This window comes from Eriocheir sinensis, chromosome 40 (assembly GCF_024679095.1).
Source record: "Eriocheir sinensis breed Jianghai 21 chromosome 40, ASM2467909v1, whole genome shotgun sequence".
NCBI lineage: Eukaryota > Metazoa > Arthropoda > Malacostraca > Decapoda > Varunidae > Eriocheir > Eriocheir sinensis.
Genome location: NC_066548.1, coordinates 5,403,975 through 5,423,823, shown reverse-complemented (window position 1 = coordinate 5,423,823; position 19,849 = coordinate 5,403,975). Strand labels below are relative to the sequence as shown.

Below are 19,849 nucleotides of genomic sequence, written 5' to 3'. Positions count from 1 at the left end.
AGAGAAAAGAGGAAGAGTAAGAAAGAGTAAGGAGAGACGAAGATAAGGAAGAAAAAGAGTAAGAAAAAGAAGACAAGGAGTAAGAGAGTAAAAAGAGACGAACAGTGAAAAGAAGACTAAGAAAATAAAGAAAATTGTGGTGAGGAGGAAGAAAGAGGGAGTTAACAGAGATCTTGATAAATGAAATACGTCAAAATGTGTAATACGACTCTCTCTCTCTCTCTCTCTCTCTCTCTCTCTCTCTCTCTCTCTCTCTCACCTGATCCCCTTTACCCTTCCTCTCCCTTGTGTTTCTTTCATCTCTTCCAATACCTCTTAAAACTTTACTTTGTCTTCTTCAAGGGGTGTAGATATCCGTCCTTTTTCCTCTTCGTCTTCTTATCCTTTCCAATTACTGTGTTTTCTTTCTTTTTCTCGCTTTCGGTCTCTCTCATCTCTCTGACCCGATTCTCCATTTGTTTTTACTTGCATTGCGTTTTTGTTTTTTTATCTATTCCTTTCTTTCGTCCGTTGAATCCTCTCTATTTCAATTATTATCATTATTCCTCTTCCTCCTCCTTCTTCTTCTCTGTTTTTTCCCCCATTTCGTTCTCCTCCTCCTCCTCCTCCTAGTCCTTGTCCTTTTTTTTTTTCCTATTTCCCCCAACTCTATTTTCTATTTTTTCTCTTCTTCCTTCTTGTCCTCCTCCTTTTCCTTCTCCTTTTACTTCTCTGTTTTTCCCTCATTACGTTCTCCTCCTCCTCCTCCTCATCCTCCTCGTCCTTGCTCTCTTTTATTTTCCTATTTCCCTCAACTATATTTTCTATTTTTTCTCTTCTTGATTCTTCTCCTCCTCCTCTGCCTCCTCCTTCTACTTCTCCTTTGTTTTTCCCTCATTAAGTTCTCCTCCTACTCCTCTCCGTCCTTGTCCTCTTTTTTCCTATTCCCCTCATCTATATTTTCTATTTTCTTCTCTTCTTCATCCTCCTCGTTCAATATATTCAACAAGTATTATTATTCCTCCTCCTCCTCCTCCTCCTTCCCTGTTTTTTTTCCCTCATTGCATGGCCGAGTGGTCAGTGTGCGGCCGTGGTGGGTCCGAGGACTTAGGTTGGAGTCCCACAGATGCACGCAGATAATTTTCAACCATCGCATAAGATATCCCCCCACAAGAGAAGATGGCGCCATTATAAAACACTTGCCTGCGCCATGACGGGCTGGAGCCGACTACCATCCAGGCCCCTCAAGAGAGCCTACCGGTGCTATAGGCGTACACGTAAAAAAAAAAAAAAAAAAAAAAAAAAAAAGCTGCCCAGATCTTCATTCCACCCTAACTCCAGCGACTTCGGTCAAGAGGAACACCAGGGGGCAGCATGGGCCAAGCATAAGTCATACACCATGGCAGCCACTATAAATAAAATCCGCCTGCGCCACTAGAGACCCCTCAAGAAAGCATACCGTCGCTACAGAAAACACATAAAAAAACTATATGTTCCTCTTTTCCTTCTCCTCTTTTCCTCGTTTTCTAATCCTCCACCGGGGCCGCCAATCTCGCCTCTCCAGCTTGCACATTATCCTGTCGGTGTTTGGGGCAATTTGTTGAGGCGCTGGAGTGGCCGAGAGCTTCCCCCTCGTGTCGGCAGCGGAAGAAGTGGAGCAAATATTTGAGGAGCCCGAGGGTATGAGGACTGCAGGGGTGACGACTCGACTACGCGGATGAGAGATTTGCGAGGATGATGCCTGAAGAGGAGGACGACGAAGAGGAGGATGAGGAGCACGATGAGGATGAGGAGGAAGAAGAGCAAGGGCAAGGAAGTGAAAAACCGAAACAGAAAAGGGAGGAAGAGAAAGAGGAAGATGACGAGGATGAGAAGAAGAATATACAACAAGAAGTAATAATAGACAAAATAGGAGCTGGAGAAAGAGGAACAACGTGAAAGAAATGGAAGGAAGAGGAGGAGGGTGATGCCGGAAAAGAGGACGAAGAAGAGGAGGAGAAGGAGGAGGGGGTGGAAGAGTAGGAAAAAACAATCAAAGAGGCGCGGATAAAGCAAGGAGGAAGGAGAAGAGATGAAGGAGTAAGAACGCTGATTGAAGGAGAACTATTATAGATGATGAATAGGAAAAGGAAGTGAGGAAGTAACGGACGAGGAGGAGGAGGAGGAACACGCACTACAAGAAGACCAGCAGTAAGGATAATACAAGAAAAAGAGGAGGAGGAGGAGACGGAAAAAGAGGAACAAAACCAAATAAAACAGGAATAGGATAAAAGAGACAAAGAATTCGAAGCAAGTTAGGAGAAAATGAAAAGGGATGATGATGATGACGAAGAGGAAATTGAGGGGAACCAGAATAATGACAACAACAACAACAACAACAGGAACAATAACAACAACAAAACAAACAGGATAAACAACACTAGAAGCAGAAGCAGAAGACCCACGCTCTCACCTGACGTAAGGGTCGCAGGAGTTGATGGACCCGATGAGGCGGCTCGGGAGGTTCTTAGCCTTGATGAGGGTGACCAGGAGCTTCTCGGCGTCGCTGTGGTACTCGAGCTGCAGCCACACACGTCCTATGTGGTCCTCGGGGTACTGGTCAAGGTCACCCTCCAGCTCGTCCGTCTTGTAGAGCTCGGGGTTGATGCCACCGAGACTCCCGCCCGCCGCGCCGCCTGGTGGGGGAAAAACGTTTGTGTGGTGAGAATAACGTTTGTGTTGGTGTTTGTAAAGTGAGAATATGTATTTTTTACAGCAAAGGAGACAGTTCAAAGGCACACACACAAAACAACAACAACAACAACAACAACAACAACAATGAAAAAAAAAAAGCCCGCTACTTACTGCTCCTAAAAAAGATTACAGTGGCCAAAAGAGAGGTCAATTTCGGGAGGAGAGGTGTATTTTTAAGGTGAAATTTAGGTTTGTTTTTATATTTGTATGAAGAGGAACGTTTGTACAGTGAGAAACGTTTGTAGTTGTATATGTAAGGAGAAAATGAGGTTTCTTTTTATATTTGTATGAAGAGGAACGTTTGTATAGTGATAAACGTTTGTATTTGTAGTATATGTAAGGTGAAAATGAGGTTTGTTTTTATATTTGTATGAAGAGGAACGTTTGTATGGTGAACGTTTGTAGTTGTATATGTAAGGTGAAAATGAGTTTTTTTTATATATTTGTATGAAGAACGTTTGTATGGTAAGAATAACGTTTGTATTTGTATATGTAAGGTGAAAATAAGGCTTGTTTTTATATTTGTATGAAGAACGTTTCTATATAGAGAATAACGTTTGTATGTAACTGAATAAGGAATCAGGTAACGTTTTCCTTTTCTTTTCCTCCGCGTTTCTTTAACTTCCTCTATTTTTCTTTTCTGGAGGAGTGAAAAATAAGGTCAAATAGCCAGAGAGTACGGCTTATATAAAAGCTATTCTGTTTATCAAATATCAGGCATCAAGTGACGGTTTCCGCTTTAATCCCTCTTTCTTCTTTTCTGGAGGCGTGAAAAAAAAGGTCAAATAGCCATAGAGTTTATATACGAGCTACTCAGTGTATTAAATATCAAGAATCAGGTGACGCTTTCCTTGTTTTCCCGAGTGTTTATTTATCTTCTTCCTTCTTCCCTGGAGGAGTGTAAAAAAGGGTCGTAATGAAAAAGGAGAAATGCTTATACGAGAGCTCCGGTTAGTTTATTAAAAATCTACCTGACTCACTCTCCTGTTGCAAAGTGATGGTAGAAGAATGTTTGGAATGTTTATTAATGCTTGTTATCGTGGTTATAGCTGTTGTTGTTGTTGTTGTTGTTGTAGTGGTGGTCGGAGGATGATGTAGTAGGTGTCTGTTGTGGTTAATACGTTATTGTGATGGTAGTATTAGTATTAGTAGTCGTTGTTGTTGTTGTTGTTGTTGTTGTTATTTTCGTTGTATAACCTGTTGCTCTTCTTGTTACAGTCACCAAGGGCTCCGCGACACATTATCCCACCCCACGTCTACTGTGTGTGTGTGTGTGTGTGTGTGTGTGTGTGTGTGTGTGTGTGTGTGTGTGTGTGTACCTGCCACGCGCATACACATTTCCTGAGGAGTGTGATGACTGGTTAGTGAGGCGTGTTGAGGCGAAGAAAGGAGAGGAGGAGGAGGGAGAGAAAGGGAAGTGATGAAAATGGGGAAGAAAAGACGAGGATGAAAGAGTGGAGGAAGAGATAACTATTGAACAAGGTACAGATGGGGAAGGGAGGGAAGCAGAGACGAAAATGGGACAAGACATAAAGGGAAGAGAGGAGAGAAAGGGCAGTCAAGGAGACGACGAGGAGGAGAAAAGAAGGAAGATGTGAATATGGAACAGGGTAGAGAGGAGGAAGGGAGAGAAGCAAAAAAGAAAGTAAAGGAAAGGAGTATATGTAAGTGGAGTAGGAGTACAGAAGGGGAATGAAAAGGGATATAAATAATAAAAACGGAAGGAGGGGAAAGGACGAATAAGAAAGACATTAATGGAGAAAAAAGTACATAGAGGGAAGAGAAGAAAGGAAGAAAACAGAGAGGAATCAGAAATGAGAAGAGGGGAAAGAAAGGAGGAAGATAAAAAGGGCATGAATGAAGGGAATGACGCAAAAAAAAAAAAATGATGCGTGAGAGAAGGGAAAGGATGAGGAAGGGAGGCATGGCGTGAACTACAGGTAATTGGCAGGTGTGTGTGATGACGGGGCAGGTGATTTACGGGGCACCTGAGGTAGGAAAATAGCCACACATATGATCGAATGGGGAAGAGGAAGACGAATTGGGGCGAACACACTTTTACACACCTCCTCTCGTTCCCCTACCTGCCTACCTGCCCTTCCTGCCTCTCCAGCACCTCCTTCACGCTCCTCGCACGCAAGATTTTTGGGATAAACTAAAATAATCAATGCCTCGCAAATCAGTCGAATGATGGAAGGAATTAACTAAATGAGGACGCACGGCATAAATCATGTCCAATTTGCATAGAAGAAGAAGAAGAAGAAGAATAAGAACAACAACAACAATGACTACTACAGCTACTACTACTAACACGCTTCCTTCTCCTTCTTCTTTCTCTTCTTTTTCTCTTCCTCCTCCTCCTCCTCCTCCTCTTACTTCTACCCTTACTACTATTACTACTAAATAAAATAAAAACATCAAAGTGGTCTCAGTAACCCTTATCTACACACCGGTAATTACTTTTTTGAGAATGTTTCCACCGAGGGTTTTAATTTCACAGAAGAGTAAAGTTCCCTCATCGAGTGTAATGTGTCTGTTCTGTCTCGTGAGTGAGAGGAAAAACCACATCACTAAGGACAAGGACTCGCTCGCTATTGGTGTTCTATTTACTATCCTGTCTTTATCTGTTTTGTTATGTAATCTGTTTGTCCCTGTTTCTCTGTCTGCCTGTGTTTCGTCCTGTTTGTCTGTCCCTGTTTCTCTGTCTGCCTGTGTTTCGTCCTGTTTGTCTGTCCCTGTTTCTCTGTCTGCCTGTGTTTCGTCCTGTTTGTCTGTCCCTGTTTCTCTGTCCGTCTGTCTCGTCTGAGTGTCCCATTTGGAGTTACGCAAGTTTTTTCTCTCTCTTTCTCTCTCTTGGCTTAAAAAATTACGGCAGGTGTTTGTGTTTGTATTTCTGTAGTGGGACTATTGTATATTTTCTTCCGTTCTAAAGAGCCACACTCCGGCCCTTCCCCTCCGCCGACATAGCAACACGGGTTTAGTTTGCCCTCACCTTACGTCTTGGTTTACTCGGCCGTGTAAACCACCGAGGACTCCACTCACTGAATACTTGCTCGGGTAATTACTAAACAGGAGCTGCCTTGTACAGACCTACGGGCCTCTTGCAGACTCCTACGTTCCTATGTTCTTATGTACACGAGGTAATATAATGGGTTACCTGGTCTCTCTCTCTCTCTCTCTCTCTCTCTCTCTCTCTCTCTCTCTCTCTCTCTCTCTCTCTCTCTCTCTCTCTCTCTCTCTGTGTGTGTGTGTGTGTGTGTGTGTGTGTGTGTGTGTGTGTGTGTGTGTGTGTGTGTGTGTGTGTGTGTGTGTGTGTGTGTGATGTAAAGGTACAGTTGGGGACATACGCTGAGCTACGCGTGACCTCAGTGCTAATCTCCGTCTCACTGCAGATTGAACCTATGAAGGGCAAAAACCGGGAGGAAGTATAAGAGTAGAAGGAGAAGGAAGAAGAAAACGAGGAAGAAAAAGAATAGGAAGAGAAGGAAATAGGAGAGGAGAGATGAGGCAGAGGAAGACGAGGAAGAGGAGGACGAGACGATAAACAAAGGGAAGGATAAGGGACGGAGTTGGAGGGGGGGAAGGGGGGATAAAATTAAGGCAAGACCCGTTTACGACTATACTTGGCGCCCTCCGGGGTGAGAGAATAACGACAGGGACGTATAAAAGAGGCTGAGCGATCCAATTAAGGTCTCTACATTAGCGGCGGAACGGGCAAACAGCGAGGAACGGCGGGCGAGCAATCAACGGAGAGAACCGCCGCGCTGTCTACCTCACCCTTCCTGTCTCTTCCTCTTTTGGTCCATCTGTTTCTCTTAGCGGATTTCTCTTTCTTCTTCTTCTTCTTCTTCTTCTTCTTCTTCTTCTTCTTCTTCTTCTCTTTCTCTCGCACTTTGTTCCTCTTTTTCTTGGTCTTATTTGGTCTTTGGTCCTCTTCCTGCCTCCTGTTCGTTTCTTTTTCTTCTTCTTTTCCTCGTCCTCTTCCTCTTCCTCCTCCTCTTCTTTCTGTTTCTGTTTCTCTCTCTTCCTCTTGCTCAGCCTACTCCTCCTTTTCCTATTCTTCTTCTTCTTCTTCTTCTCCTATTCCTCAACGTACCCTATTTTTTCTGCTCCTTTTCATCCACTTCATCATTCTCCTCTTCCTCCTTTCTCTCCGTCTTTCCTTCTACGAGTATTTTTCTTTTAATCTCCCTCCTCCTCCTCCTCCTCCCTGTCAACGTGCAGGATGTAATTAACGGCGGCGCTTAACGACTCGGCTGATGGGAAAACAAACCCTAACGAAGCGGCGAGGATCGAAAAGATTAACGAGTCGCCCCGAGGAAGGTTCATCGATCATTTTGTAAACACAGCAAGTGACCCAATACTCCGAGATCCTGGAAGAGGGAATCGCTCGGGCCCAAGAAGATGGAGAAACCCGCGAAGATGTATATATATAGGCTATGCTGGGTTGTGCGTTCTTGCCTCAGTGCTGCGTCTCCGTCCCTTAGGCCTTTTGTAAACACGCCGAGTGACCCAAAACTCCGAGGTCCTGAAAGAGGGAATCGCTCGGGCCCAAGAAGATGGACCAACCCGCGAGGAGGTATACGTGGTGTTGCGCTGTGTTGTGGGTTCTTGCTCCTGGGCTTCGTCTCCGTTACTTTGTCATTTGGGTCTCTGGTGTATGGGTAAGGAGGTTATTTTCGCCAATTCGCACGCACTCTTCCAATTGGTACTCACTTCAGAGGAAAAATAACGTCTAGAAAATTGAACTGAGGCATAACGAAGGTAAAGTTTAGTAATTAGTTGGCGGGACAAGGAATAATGGCCGGGAACTTAAGCACTTATGAGATGAGAGGAAAACACACGTCTAGGGAAAACAATTAGTGTAAACCTGGACAGCAAAAAGCAAACTAGGAAAATAATTGGAATGGGATGGAGCTCTTTTGGTAAACATCGCCACGCCAAAAATAGTAACCTGACATTCTCCCTGAAGAGAGCGTTGGACGAGTACCGCCAATGTATCCAGCCAGTCTTAACATCCGGTGCAAGGGCTGTATTCTTAAACATTTCGACACCCAAGCAACACATATTTTACAAGGCTTTCCTAGGAGTTATGGGCATTTCCAGGGGTACTTTTATGGCCCTGGTGGCAGTTTGACCTTTCTTCTGTACCATGAACCATAAAACACTCATTAGAACCCGATTAATCTCCTTTCCGGCCTTTGGAGATAGGTGATGTGAGGGGTGGAAGCCTCTGAGTATACCGTCCCAGATACTTGGCGCCTCACAAGGACTTCGAGAGAGAGCCGAGAAGCGTGCAAAGAGGTATAAAGAGAAATATGCTTTATGTAACTTGGAGAAAGGAAAGGACCATCATGAATTAGGAACTGACAAGGACATCCTAAAGCCGACTTAAAGAAATAGAAAAAATGATGACAAATGAACAGCTAAAGTAAATGTCAACCCAGAAATTCTATAAGTCAGGACCGCCAATGTACCAGGTGGAGATATTAAAACAGATAATTTGCCGGAGCAGAATTAATCACTCCAACACCAGATAAGGGAAGACACTAGGAAAGGCCTTTGTGCAGCAGTGGACTAGTATTATCTGATTATGATAAAAAAAATACCTATCGTCAAAACAATGTATCAGTTTTAATCCGGTAGCAGCGACGGGTCAAATTAGTGGCTTTACCGTGTACCAGCGACGGGCCAAATTTTCGTCATGATATAAACCCCCAAAAATAGATGATGCATAACCTGATCACAAATGCGTTGATATATATTATGAAATGGTTTGCTTGAGTGATGATTTTTTCTCATTTTTCTCGTTTAGAGGGAGGAGCCTTTAAGAAACTTCATCCCCGCAGCTACTGGGTTAACTTTGCCAACCCCATACTGTTATTGTCCAGCTCAGCATTTTCATGTCGTGTGATTCGTAACTGGAATGGTCGGTAGGAACTGACCAACCACTTACCTACTTCTTGACTTTCTTCTTACCCCAAGGCACAAAAAGACTGATTTCTAGGCTACTAATGCTAAATATCCCGGTCCAGGCTTCGAACAGCAGCATATGGATTTATTTTAAGCTAGACGACGGTTTTCTTCGGCCCAAACACTCCCATGACTAAAGGAGATCGGTTATTCATAGACTTCGTTCGTGTTGCTCAAGGATAATGAGAGTGCTACACCTGTTCCCTCAAGGACTGGCAGGTAAGGGAGTTTTCGGATTAAATTTCCCCATTAGAGGACACCCATGCTACCCTTTAATCACCACCGGGCGTCGATGCTGCCACCTAGCACAAAAGACAGGAGATTCATTAACGCCCTGGGCTTAAAAAGTGTCGGAAATAAAGTGATACAGAAGCGAAAACAAGGCTCTGGAAAACTTAAAATAGATCGACATAGAAAAGGAAGAGATGGCGGACGACCTATAAATACGCGCCTGTGTGGAGGGGAGGATCAATGGAGGGGTGAGCCAGGTACGTTAATGACACCCTCACCTGTGCCCACCTGTTGCGCCTCTTTGTGACACTCGCTCGAGGCCGGTGAAAAAAGGTGTCAACGAGCGACTGAAGGAGGCAATGCAAGTGATGATTCTCCTTACTGATGCTGATAATAATGATGATGATGATGATGATAGTGATAATGAGGAGGCAATACAGGTGACGGTTCTCCTTACTAATGCTGATAATGATATATGATAGTGATGATGGCGATGACGAAGGTATTGATGGTCATGATGAAGATAGTGACGCGGACGATGATGATGGTGATGATTCTGGTGTAATGATGATGATGGCGGTGATACTGAAGGTGATTAAAATTAACACGATTTAAAACCATCTAAGTATCCATTACCTGTATGTCTTTATTTGCTTTATCTCCCTAGTTTATCGCAGCCTCTCTCTCTCTATCTGTTTGTCTATCTATCTTTCTGTCAATCTATGTATATGTATGTATCTACCTATCTGTTTGTCTGTCTGTCTCTGTCTATGTTCCCTTCCTTGTGTCTGCTTCCACCCTCTGGCAGTAAGCACGAGGTCACCAGTGTCGTCATGAGCCTCTTACGACAAGCGGCAGGAGGTGGCGGGTGGGCGGCGGGCTAAGGCGCTTTGGGTCTCACACAATAATTACGTCGAACTGTTTTGCGTTTCCAGGCTCCTGACGTTTGCCTGACTGCGGGAAGCGATGCGTGAGGCGAGAAGGGCTTGGGTTCGCTCGCCGATTTTGCTTCGCTTCAAAACGTTAGTGAGCGGTTATGAATTAGTGGTTGTAATGTTTTTTTGAAAGATATATGGCACTTTTACAATTGACGTTATTCAAAGGTATCATGCATATTTACTTAAACCTTTAGTTGTCACAAATAAATGACCCACAGAGGAAATGAAACGGTGAATGTGTTGATTTTTATAATGTTTGTTTAGATGAAGATTAAATTTTTTTTTTGCAACAAAGGAGACAGCTCAAAGGCACAAAAAAGGAAACTAATAAAAAAGCCCACTACTCGCTGCTCTTAAAAAGAATCCAAGGAGGTGGCCGAAAGAGGGGTCAATTTCGGGAGGAGAGGTGTCCTGATATGATATTGAGTATATTGTCCCCAAGAGAATGTTAAATAGTGTATTCTTTATCCACAGACTCTGAGTTCCTCGAGATAATATGTAAGTATGTGATGCTACTTTTAACAGTTTCTCTAATGGTCTGTGGTTTCCCGGTAAGAATGGTCCTAACACGGCACCTTCGTCAGCCATGCACACACAGGCGGAGTGACAGGGAGCGCCGGGAGGTTTGGCTCACGGCATTAGTCGTTTGGAAAATGTTAACCCGTCCGCTGCGATTGGCACGGATTTGGCCTTCACTGGTAGCCTGATAATATATACTCCCAGGTCTTTCTCTGCCTCTGTGGTGGATAGTGGAGTGTTTCCCAAATGGTATTGGTACATACTGGATATCCCCTCCCAAGGTGCAGGACTTTACATTTTCTTCATTGAATTCCAGCAGCCACTTTTTGCTTCACTCCTGTAGCTTGGTGAGGTCTTCTGGTAGGGGGTCCGTAGCCAAGGGGTTAACTTTGATATTCTTTACATTTTTTCTGTTTCTTGCTAAAATTACACTGTAAAACACGTATATACTTCTCGTGAAAGTTATGGAATAAAGATGGAATGAGAGTTTTAGTGGAATGGAACTGCACATCGCAATAACTGAAGCACTGTCACAACTGCACACTTGAATTTGAAAGAGAACTTATAAGTGAGACGCGTGAAGCAAAATTATATACCGAACATCATTAACCCGGTAAGAGCGACGGGCCAAATTTGTGCCACGATTTAAACCCCCCAAAATAGATGATACATAAACTGATCACAAATGCTTCGATATATATTATGAAGTGGTTTGTGTGAGTGATGATTTTTTTCTCATTTTTTTCTCGCTTAGAGGTACCATTAAGAAACATGATCCCCGCTGCTTCCGGGTTAACTTTACCTATGGCGAGGGAAACAGTATATTTGCAGTGCCTCTGAAGATCGCTTAGTACCCTCCAGTCCAGAGCGGAAGACCACATTTCAACAAGCTTGTCTCAAGAATAACAGCACGACGGCCTTGCCAAAGCTGCCCCACGTGAGGGTGACGTCAAAGTTGGATAGAAAATTGAAAAGAAAGCAAAAATCGCGTATCAGAATATTCCTTTTCTGATGGGAGGTATAAAAAAGCGTCTCATCTTCACTTTATACTCTGCAATTAAGTTTAATTTTGCAAATAATAATGGGAAAATGATCTGGTGTAACCGAATCAGTTTCACCGGCGGACTAATTAAAGTAATTACGGGCCCCACGCGGATAAAGGTTCGCTCCAATGCATAATTACGTGGGTGGAGGATGCAGTGAAATTGGGCGGTGTTCCGTTCGCTTGCTGAGGTGAATGATGGAATGGCTGTACTTCAACTTGACTTCCAACTCAATGCCACTTTTTGTTTCCATATCTCTTTAATCTTTCTTTTGCATTCCCTTCGACAGTTTTGTTGCCTGGCATTTCATATTCTTTTCTATTCGTTCATGTGCTACTTTGAGTATCGTTTCTTCCATGCAATCTCTTGAGTTTTCGTTTTCTTCCTAGGAGAGAAAATTCAACAGTATATAAACATATTTTCCAGAGGACGAAACATCAAACTGGCCACGAAAGGACACCGTGTTAAATATGAGCTGAAAATGAACGCTAATATTTATCGACGGAGCCAAGAAAAGAAAAAGGAAATAAAAATAAATAATGAGAGCGTCCTCGGCAAGGTCGCCTCAGATATCGAGGAGGTGCCGAGATTATTAAATTATATTACGAGCCAAGCAGGGGGCTAAAACGCCTTCCTGACACGGCTTTCGCTCCCCGCCTGCTCCCCCTGACGCCTCCCCTCCAGGCCGGACTGTCTGGAAATAAGACGAGTCCCAAATCAAGACGAGACGACCCGTGGATGAGGCGCTTTTCTGCTCCCTTCCCCTCCCCTCCCCTCCTCTTCCCTTCTACCGCGTAACAGTGCTCCTCTCCCTTCCCTTCCCTTCCATTCCCTTCCCTCACGTAACACCGCTTCCCTTCACCTCACTGTAGCTGCCCTTCCCCGCTCCCCGCCACCGCCCCTGACAGCTCAAGGCCACCCGTCGTCTGCACGCCCCTCGCAGGCTCCTCCGTGTGTTCTGTCTGTCTTCCTGGCCGTGTCTCGCTTCCCCAGACTAAAGACGATGTTCTTGAAGCCACGGAAAATCGACGACACAGGAGTATGTAGGGTAAGGATGTCCGCAAATTTGTATACTAAATTTCCATTATTACTTATGTCAGAGAAGTAAACAAAACCTGACTTGAAGTATAAATTTCAACTATAGTTATAATTAATTTTCGTTTTATTAGTCTTTATAATGATAGTACTTCATTATAACTCAGCATAAGTTTTTTTTATTCGGCACTAATTGGAATGGTGCCTCCGAACTGATTGCGAGCATGCCCCAAACGGTGATTCGAAAAAGAATTACCACACTTCGAGTGGAACAGTGAAGCCGCAACTGAGCCTTTCCAGTACGCTGCTGTTGTTGGTAATATTGATGATGGGCCAAACTGAAGCTTACGTAATTTTTATAGCAAATGTTGCGCTTCCCTGCCCGGCAACTGTGGCAAGCAGACAGAATTGGCAGCTTACAGTACACGAGAAAGCGACTGAAAGGCACTATGTATGGCACGTGTGTAGACTGACACAAATAAACACACAGAATAGCTGAGAGTAATAGTGATATTCGTTTGACGTAGAGTGAAGATACGTTATCACCTTTCTCCTCATCTGACTGACTAAATGACTGATTGACTGACTGACTAAATGACTGATTGACTGACTGACTAAATGACTGATTAACTGACTGACTAAATGACTGATTGACTGACTGACTAAATGACTGATTGACTGACTGACTAAATGACTGATTAACTGACTGACTAAATGACTGATTGACTGACTGACTAAATGACTGATTAACTGACTGACTAAATGACTGATTAACTGACTGACTAAATGACTGATTGACTGACTGACTAAATGACTGATTGACTGACTGACTAAATGACTGATTAACTGACTGACTAAATGACTGATTGACTGACTGACTAAATGACTGATTAACTGACTGACTAAATGACTGATTGACTGACTGACTAAATGACTGATTAACTGACTGACTAAATGACTGATTGACTGACTGACTAAATGACTGATTGACTGACTGACTAAATGACTGATTAACTGACTGACTAAATGACTGATTAACTGACTGACTAAATGACTGATTGACTGACTAAATGACTGATTGACTGACTGACTAAATGACTGATTAACTGACTGACTAAATGACTGATTAACTGACTGACTAAATGACTGATTAACTGACTGACTAAATGACTGATTGACTGACTAAATGACTGATTGACTGACTGACTAAATGACTGATTGACTGACTGACTAAATGACTGATTGACTGACTGACTATATGACTGATTAACTGACTGACTATATGACTGATTGACTGACTGACTAAATGACTGATTGACTGACTGACTAAATGACTGATTGACTGACTGACTATATGACTGATTAACTGACTGACTAAATGACTGATTAACTGACTGACTAAATGACTGATTAACTGACTGACTGACCAACATGGCTGACTCTTCGCCAACTATTCTGATAAAACCACTGTCTGTATGGGTTATAGTTAAGTTTTGACATCCAAATTTGTCAATAATCTTCACAGAGTGTTTTAGATAAGGTTATTAAGCCTTCCAAATGTTTCTCCTCCGTGTTGCAAGGGCAAGGGAGGGATCTACACTGCCTCCCCCACCCTACCCCGTCTTGTCCCCTCCTTTATTTTTTCTCTTCATTGTTCCCTTTCTACTATTTCTTCCTTTTTTGCTTATTTTTACTTGTCTCATTTCTATTTACTTATTCTTTTTTTGTTCTTCGTCTTCCAGTGTTTCTTATATTACTTTCTCTTCCCTCTCTCCAATTTCCCGTTTACCTCCTCTCTGTAATATTACTAAGTTTTTGACGCTAAAAGGAAAACATTTACCTGAGTGGGGAGAAATGCATTGTGAAAGATTTCGTTTTCTAGAAAGGGTTTTCGTCGATGTTCTTTTTGGCGGCTTGATAAAAGTTACTATTCAGTGAAACATTTAGTGTAAACATAAAACGTTTTGAGAATTTAATGTTCCTAAACAGAGAACTGCTTGGCTGAGTGGTCCACAACATTACATCGTCCCATGAGTATAATGTTTCTCTTCACAATGAATAACTAAACTAACGTTGGTCTCCCGTGAAGCCTTAAATGTTCTTAAACGACGGATACCTCTCGTCTGTCCTAACATTAAAATTCATCAGCTGCATCTCTCTCTCTCTCTCTCTCTCTCTCTCTCTCTCTCTCTCTCTCTCTCTCTCTCTCTCTCTCTCTCTCTCGTGTGTGTGTGTGTGTGTGTGTGTGTGTGTGTGTGTGTACAACCGTTAGTTTTTTTGCGTCCCCGAACGATGAGTTTCTCGTGTGTTATGAAAATGTATGAATGTAATTAAAAAGTCGAGGGGAAGCCCGAGTGTGTGTCGCCGGGCTGGGAGAGGCGACGGAGGCGGCGGGAAACGGAGCGAGGGTCAAGCAGCAAAAATGTTGACCTTACTAACACGTCCCGAGATGAAGTGGTGTGACCTTGCTAAAGAAGAAGACGAAGAAGAAGACGAAGAAGAAGATAAAGAAAAGATGATGATGAAGAAGATAAAAAAGAGATGATGATGAAGATACAGAAAAGATGATGATGAAGATACAGAAAAGATGATGATGAAGAAGATAAAGAAAAGATGATGAAGAAGAAGATAAAGATAAGATAATGATGATGATGATGATGAAGATATAGAAAATATGATGATAAGAAGGTAAAGAAAAGCTGATTAAGAAGAAGATAAAGAAAAAATGATGAAGATGAAGATTAAGAAAAGATGATGAAGAAGATAAAGAAGAAAAGATGAAAAAGATTTAGAAAAGATGATGAAGAAGAAGATAAAAAGACGATGATGAAGAAGAAGAAGAAAGAGATGAAAACACCAATTAGAACGCAAACAAACAAACAAACACGTAAGCACGACAAAGACTGGCTACAATTGGGAAAATAGATCTGCCTGAAACGAAACTAGAAATCAAAGTGGTAGTAGTAGTAGTAGTAGTAGTAGTAGTAATAGTAGTAGTAGTAGTAGTAGTAGTAATAGTAGTAGTAGTAGTAATAGTAGTAGTAGTAGTAATAGTAGTAGTAGTAGTAGTAGTATTAGTAATAATGGTAATGACAGCGGCAAGGATACACGACGGGGGACTGCTAATGGGGTATACGTGTTGCTGGTGCTTGAAGGCGGACGCGGCGAGGTGGACGATTCGCGACGCGTCTTGGAGGGGGGTCTTGCGGAGGGGCACGGCATGAATTATGTAGCGTGTGGCGGAGAGAAAGAACGCGTGTGTGTGTACTTGTGTGTAAGTGTGAGAGGGAGAGGGAGAAGGCGAGGGTGTGAGAGAGAGCAGCACTAAAACATCACGCCTCCCCAAGACAACCCACACAGCGTCGCGAGGCCGTTAATGACAAGAGAAGAGGTCATGACTTCTATCTTACCGACCTGGGAAACTAAGACAGAGGGAGAGTGAGAGAGAGAACGAGAGAGCGAGAGCGAGAGAGAGAGAGAGAGAGAGAGAGAGAGAGAGAGAGAGAGAGAGAGAGAGAGACCCCCAAACATAAATATAACGTACAATAACCCTAACCTAACCCTGACTTTACACACACACACACACACACACAAAAAAAAACCCCCCCCAGTAAGGAACAAAAAATAATCCATAACAACGAAGATTTAACACGGACAAGACGTAACCATTACAATATTACACTAAATTGACGTTCTTAATTTTTGTCTTCAATCCTAGTGTTTCGAAAAATTGAGCATGGCGCAGAAGGTCACTATAAACGGCATGAGATCGCCCCTTAAATCATAAAATTCGATTGCTTGGCTTCCTCATTAATTCATATAGCATCCCCATACTTGCACAACTTACTATTTTATTCTACTCGTGTTGGGGAGCATGAGAAATAATACCTTAAGTCACTTCTCTTCCTGTAACCACGCAAGCTACTGACATAAAGGTGACATATACTGAACAACAAGATCTCACTACCTAGGATACACGCTACCTATCAGTGTGACGGGGATGAGCACCGAGGCCATGCGCAGCTATAGCATATGCTCCTAACTTTATCAGCGCCTTAGATCATTTGAGGGAGAGAATGGATTAGTATGGGAGACTGACAGAGAGAGTTGTGTAAAAAAAAAAATGTGTCAGACAGGTGATACCTTTTTGACTGGACAGGGAATGACGATGGGACAGAGATGGATAGATGAATGTCCTTCGTGGCCACCCTATACGTAAGTGAAGAGGGCGTTAGACAGAAGAGGGAGAAGGAAAGAAAGGTTATTCACCCTCCAGCCTCATAGATTGGAGTCCACGGCTGGGTGACTCACGGCTGGACGAGAGAAGGGAATGACAGTTCGATGTTTATGTTCACAGTCTCTCAGCACGCTTCTCAAGGGTATTCTGAGGTCAGGTTCTGCAGGTAGTGATGTTCTGCCACACAACTATTTTTTTTTCTTTTACATCAACAGCTTATTTTTGTCACCATCACCTCACTATCATTATTAGAGCACCGTAATTTTCTCGCTATCATCACCATCATACCATCATTATTATTTTTTTTTCACATCAACAGGTTATTTTTATCACCATCACCTCACTATCATTATCAGAGAACCGTAATTTTCTTGCTATCATCACTATACCATCATTACAATTCTCTTACACAATCACTTCACCTTCAGAGTTAACCGCACCATCACACAGTCACAATATTCCTATCTCAATCATCAATCCATCACAATTCCCATGTCACCATCACGACACTATCATTATCAGAGCACAGTCATTATAATTCTCTTACACTATCACTTCACCTTCAGAGTTAACCGCACCATCACACAGTCACAGTCTTCCTACCACAATCATCAAGCCATCACGATTCTTACCCTCACCATACCCTCGAAATTCTCCTGTCATCATCATCAACACTCTTCACAATCTTCTTATCATCTCCATCACCATCTTCTCACCATCATTACCTCATCTTCACTATCTTGCCATCACCATCACAACATCTTCACTATCATTCACAATCCTCTTACAATCATCTCTGCACTATCACTGTTTTCTTACCATCACCATCACCACAGTTCTCACTATCACCACTCGTCCCATCACAACCCTTCGAATAACCACCATCACAACCATAACTACCATCACTGTAACCAGATCACCACCACGACCCTTCCAGTCACCATCATCACCATCACTTCGACCACCACCAGCTGTCGCCTTAAGCCAACAACATACCTCTCAAAACATCATCTCAATACCACAATCGAAGCAACAGAATGACTACAATCAGTACCACACTCACCACCACCACCACCACCACCACCATGACCGCCAATCCCCCTAATCACCACCACATCAATACCCGTCCCATCAGAATTAGGGCCGGCACAAGGGGGGTGGTTGGAGGTGGAGGAGATGTGGAGGTCGATATTCAGCAGTCACTACCTTACATGATTCCACCACCACCACCACTACCACCACGTTACCATCTCACTCCTTCGTCCCTATTTCCAGCCTCATCTTCATTTATTTAATATCAGACGTCTTCTTAAACTTCCTCCCTCTTCGCCCTTCTTCCCATTCTCCTCCCTCATCACTTCTTCGCCTTCGCCATCATCACATGCTTAAGCCATTGCGACATTTTCTTTTTTTTCGTCTTTGTCTATCTCTGTTATCGTTTCTTTACTCTGTTTCTTCGTTTATCTTTGTCTGTGTAGGCGTTGATGTCTCTCTTGTCAATGTTTCTGTTGTCATTTATTTTCGTGTCCTGATTTCTTTACCTACACAATCTTCTTCTTTTTCTCTTTCGTCTGGTTCCTACAAATATTGGCTCTTTTTGTTCGTCTTTTCTTCGGCTATTTCAACACCTCATTTTCTAGTTTGTCCGTTGTCTCTCTTTCCCTTTTCCTTCTCTTTCTTTTCTTCTACTTCCTCTGACTCCTCAAATCATCGCCTTTTGTCTATTTCTTCTTTAACAACGACTTCCTCTACGTAGCAATTCATCCTCTATCCACCCCTTCGTCTCCCTGTCTGTCCTTTCCGTTCTACTCCTTTTTCTACTTCCTCGTATCCACCTTTTCAGTCTGCGGCCTCGAACTCCTCCAAGCGGGATCAAAAGTTTCCAGGGCGATGGTCACTCCCTCCGCCAACGCTCGATTCTTGCTTCCTTGACTAATGGCGGGGTGGGCGAGAGGATATTGGCAAATCCCGAAGGAGGAGAGGGCGAGGAGGAGAAAAGGTTGAGAGAGAGAGAGCTATGTTTCACTCTCTCTCTCTCTCTCGAAGACAACAGGAACAAAGGAGGGCCACCCCAGACACACGAAAAGAAAAGGAAGAAAAGAAACGTAAGAAAATAAACACAAAGTCGATAAACGCGGAGACATTTGCGAATAAACTAAGCTGATAACGCCGCCGCCAGCACGAGACAGACACACAGAGACAAAAATAGACTGAAAAATCGACGAGCAGACATCCAACAGACGGAGATAAAGGGGAGCAGTCAGGCAGAAGGAGGAAACGGAACAGAGATAAACAAATGCAGAGAGAGAGAAGAAGAAAAACAGAATAATATACACTGAGAGAAGGTTAGACAAGAAGCGAAAAGAGAAGCAGAGAGACGTGAAGGAGAGCAGGTAAGGAAAAGGGCAAAGAAGAGAAGAAAAACAGAATAATATACACTGAGAGAAGGTTAGACAAGAAGCGAAAAGAGAAGTAGAGAGACGTGAAGGAGAGCAGGTAAGGAAAAGGGCAAATAGAACATAGATAAAGAAACAAATGCTGGGAGACAGAAGAAGAGAAGAAAAACAGAATAATAGACAGAGAGAAGGTTAGACTAGAAGCGAAAAGAGAAGTAGAGAGACGTGAAGGAGAGCAGGTAAGGAAAAGGGCAAATAGTACATAGATAAAGAAACAAATGCTGGGAGACAGGAGAAGAAAAGCGAAAGAGGGAAGAAGAGACAAGAAGGAAAATAGACAGGGAGGCAGACGGACAGAAATAACTATAGACGAACGCGTAGAAACAAGTGATTAATGGGCTTGGGACAATGACTAGCGGGCTTTTTTTTCTCATTATTATATATTGCTTGCCCTTGAGCTGTTTCCTTTACTGTAAAAAATGTAGAAAGAGAAGTAGAAAGAGACAGATAGAAAGACAGAAAGACAGGCAGACGGACAGATAGGAATATAGACGGGCAAGTGAACACAGTAAGACGGAGACAAATAGAAAGACGAAAAGGAATCTTAAGTAAACGACGCTAACTACACAAAAAAACAGTGACAGTTACAGAGAATGACAGAGACTGAAAACGGAAAGAAAGGCAGACAGGCAGAAGGAAAATAGACGGGCAAGTAAACTCAGTAGAACGGAGACAAGTAGAAAGACGGGAAAGGAATCCAAAACG

General features: G+C 43.0%; 1 protein-coding gene across 1 annotated transcript in view; it reads right to left on the bottom strand.

Annotated features, from left to right (window-relative positions):
* The window catches only part of LOC127009254 (synaptotagmin-15-like), a 96,810-nt gene that overhangs the window by 18,014 nt on the left and 58,947 nt on the right, over positions 1 to 19,849 (bottom strand). The window contains exon 3 of the mRNA XM_050882136.1: positions 2,432 to 2,654. Coding sequence (XP_050738093.1) covers positions 2,432 to 2,654 — 223 coding nt within the window. The remainder of the gene's footprint in view (positions 1 to 2,431; positions 2,655 to 19,849) is intronic.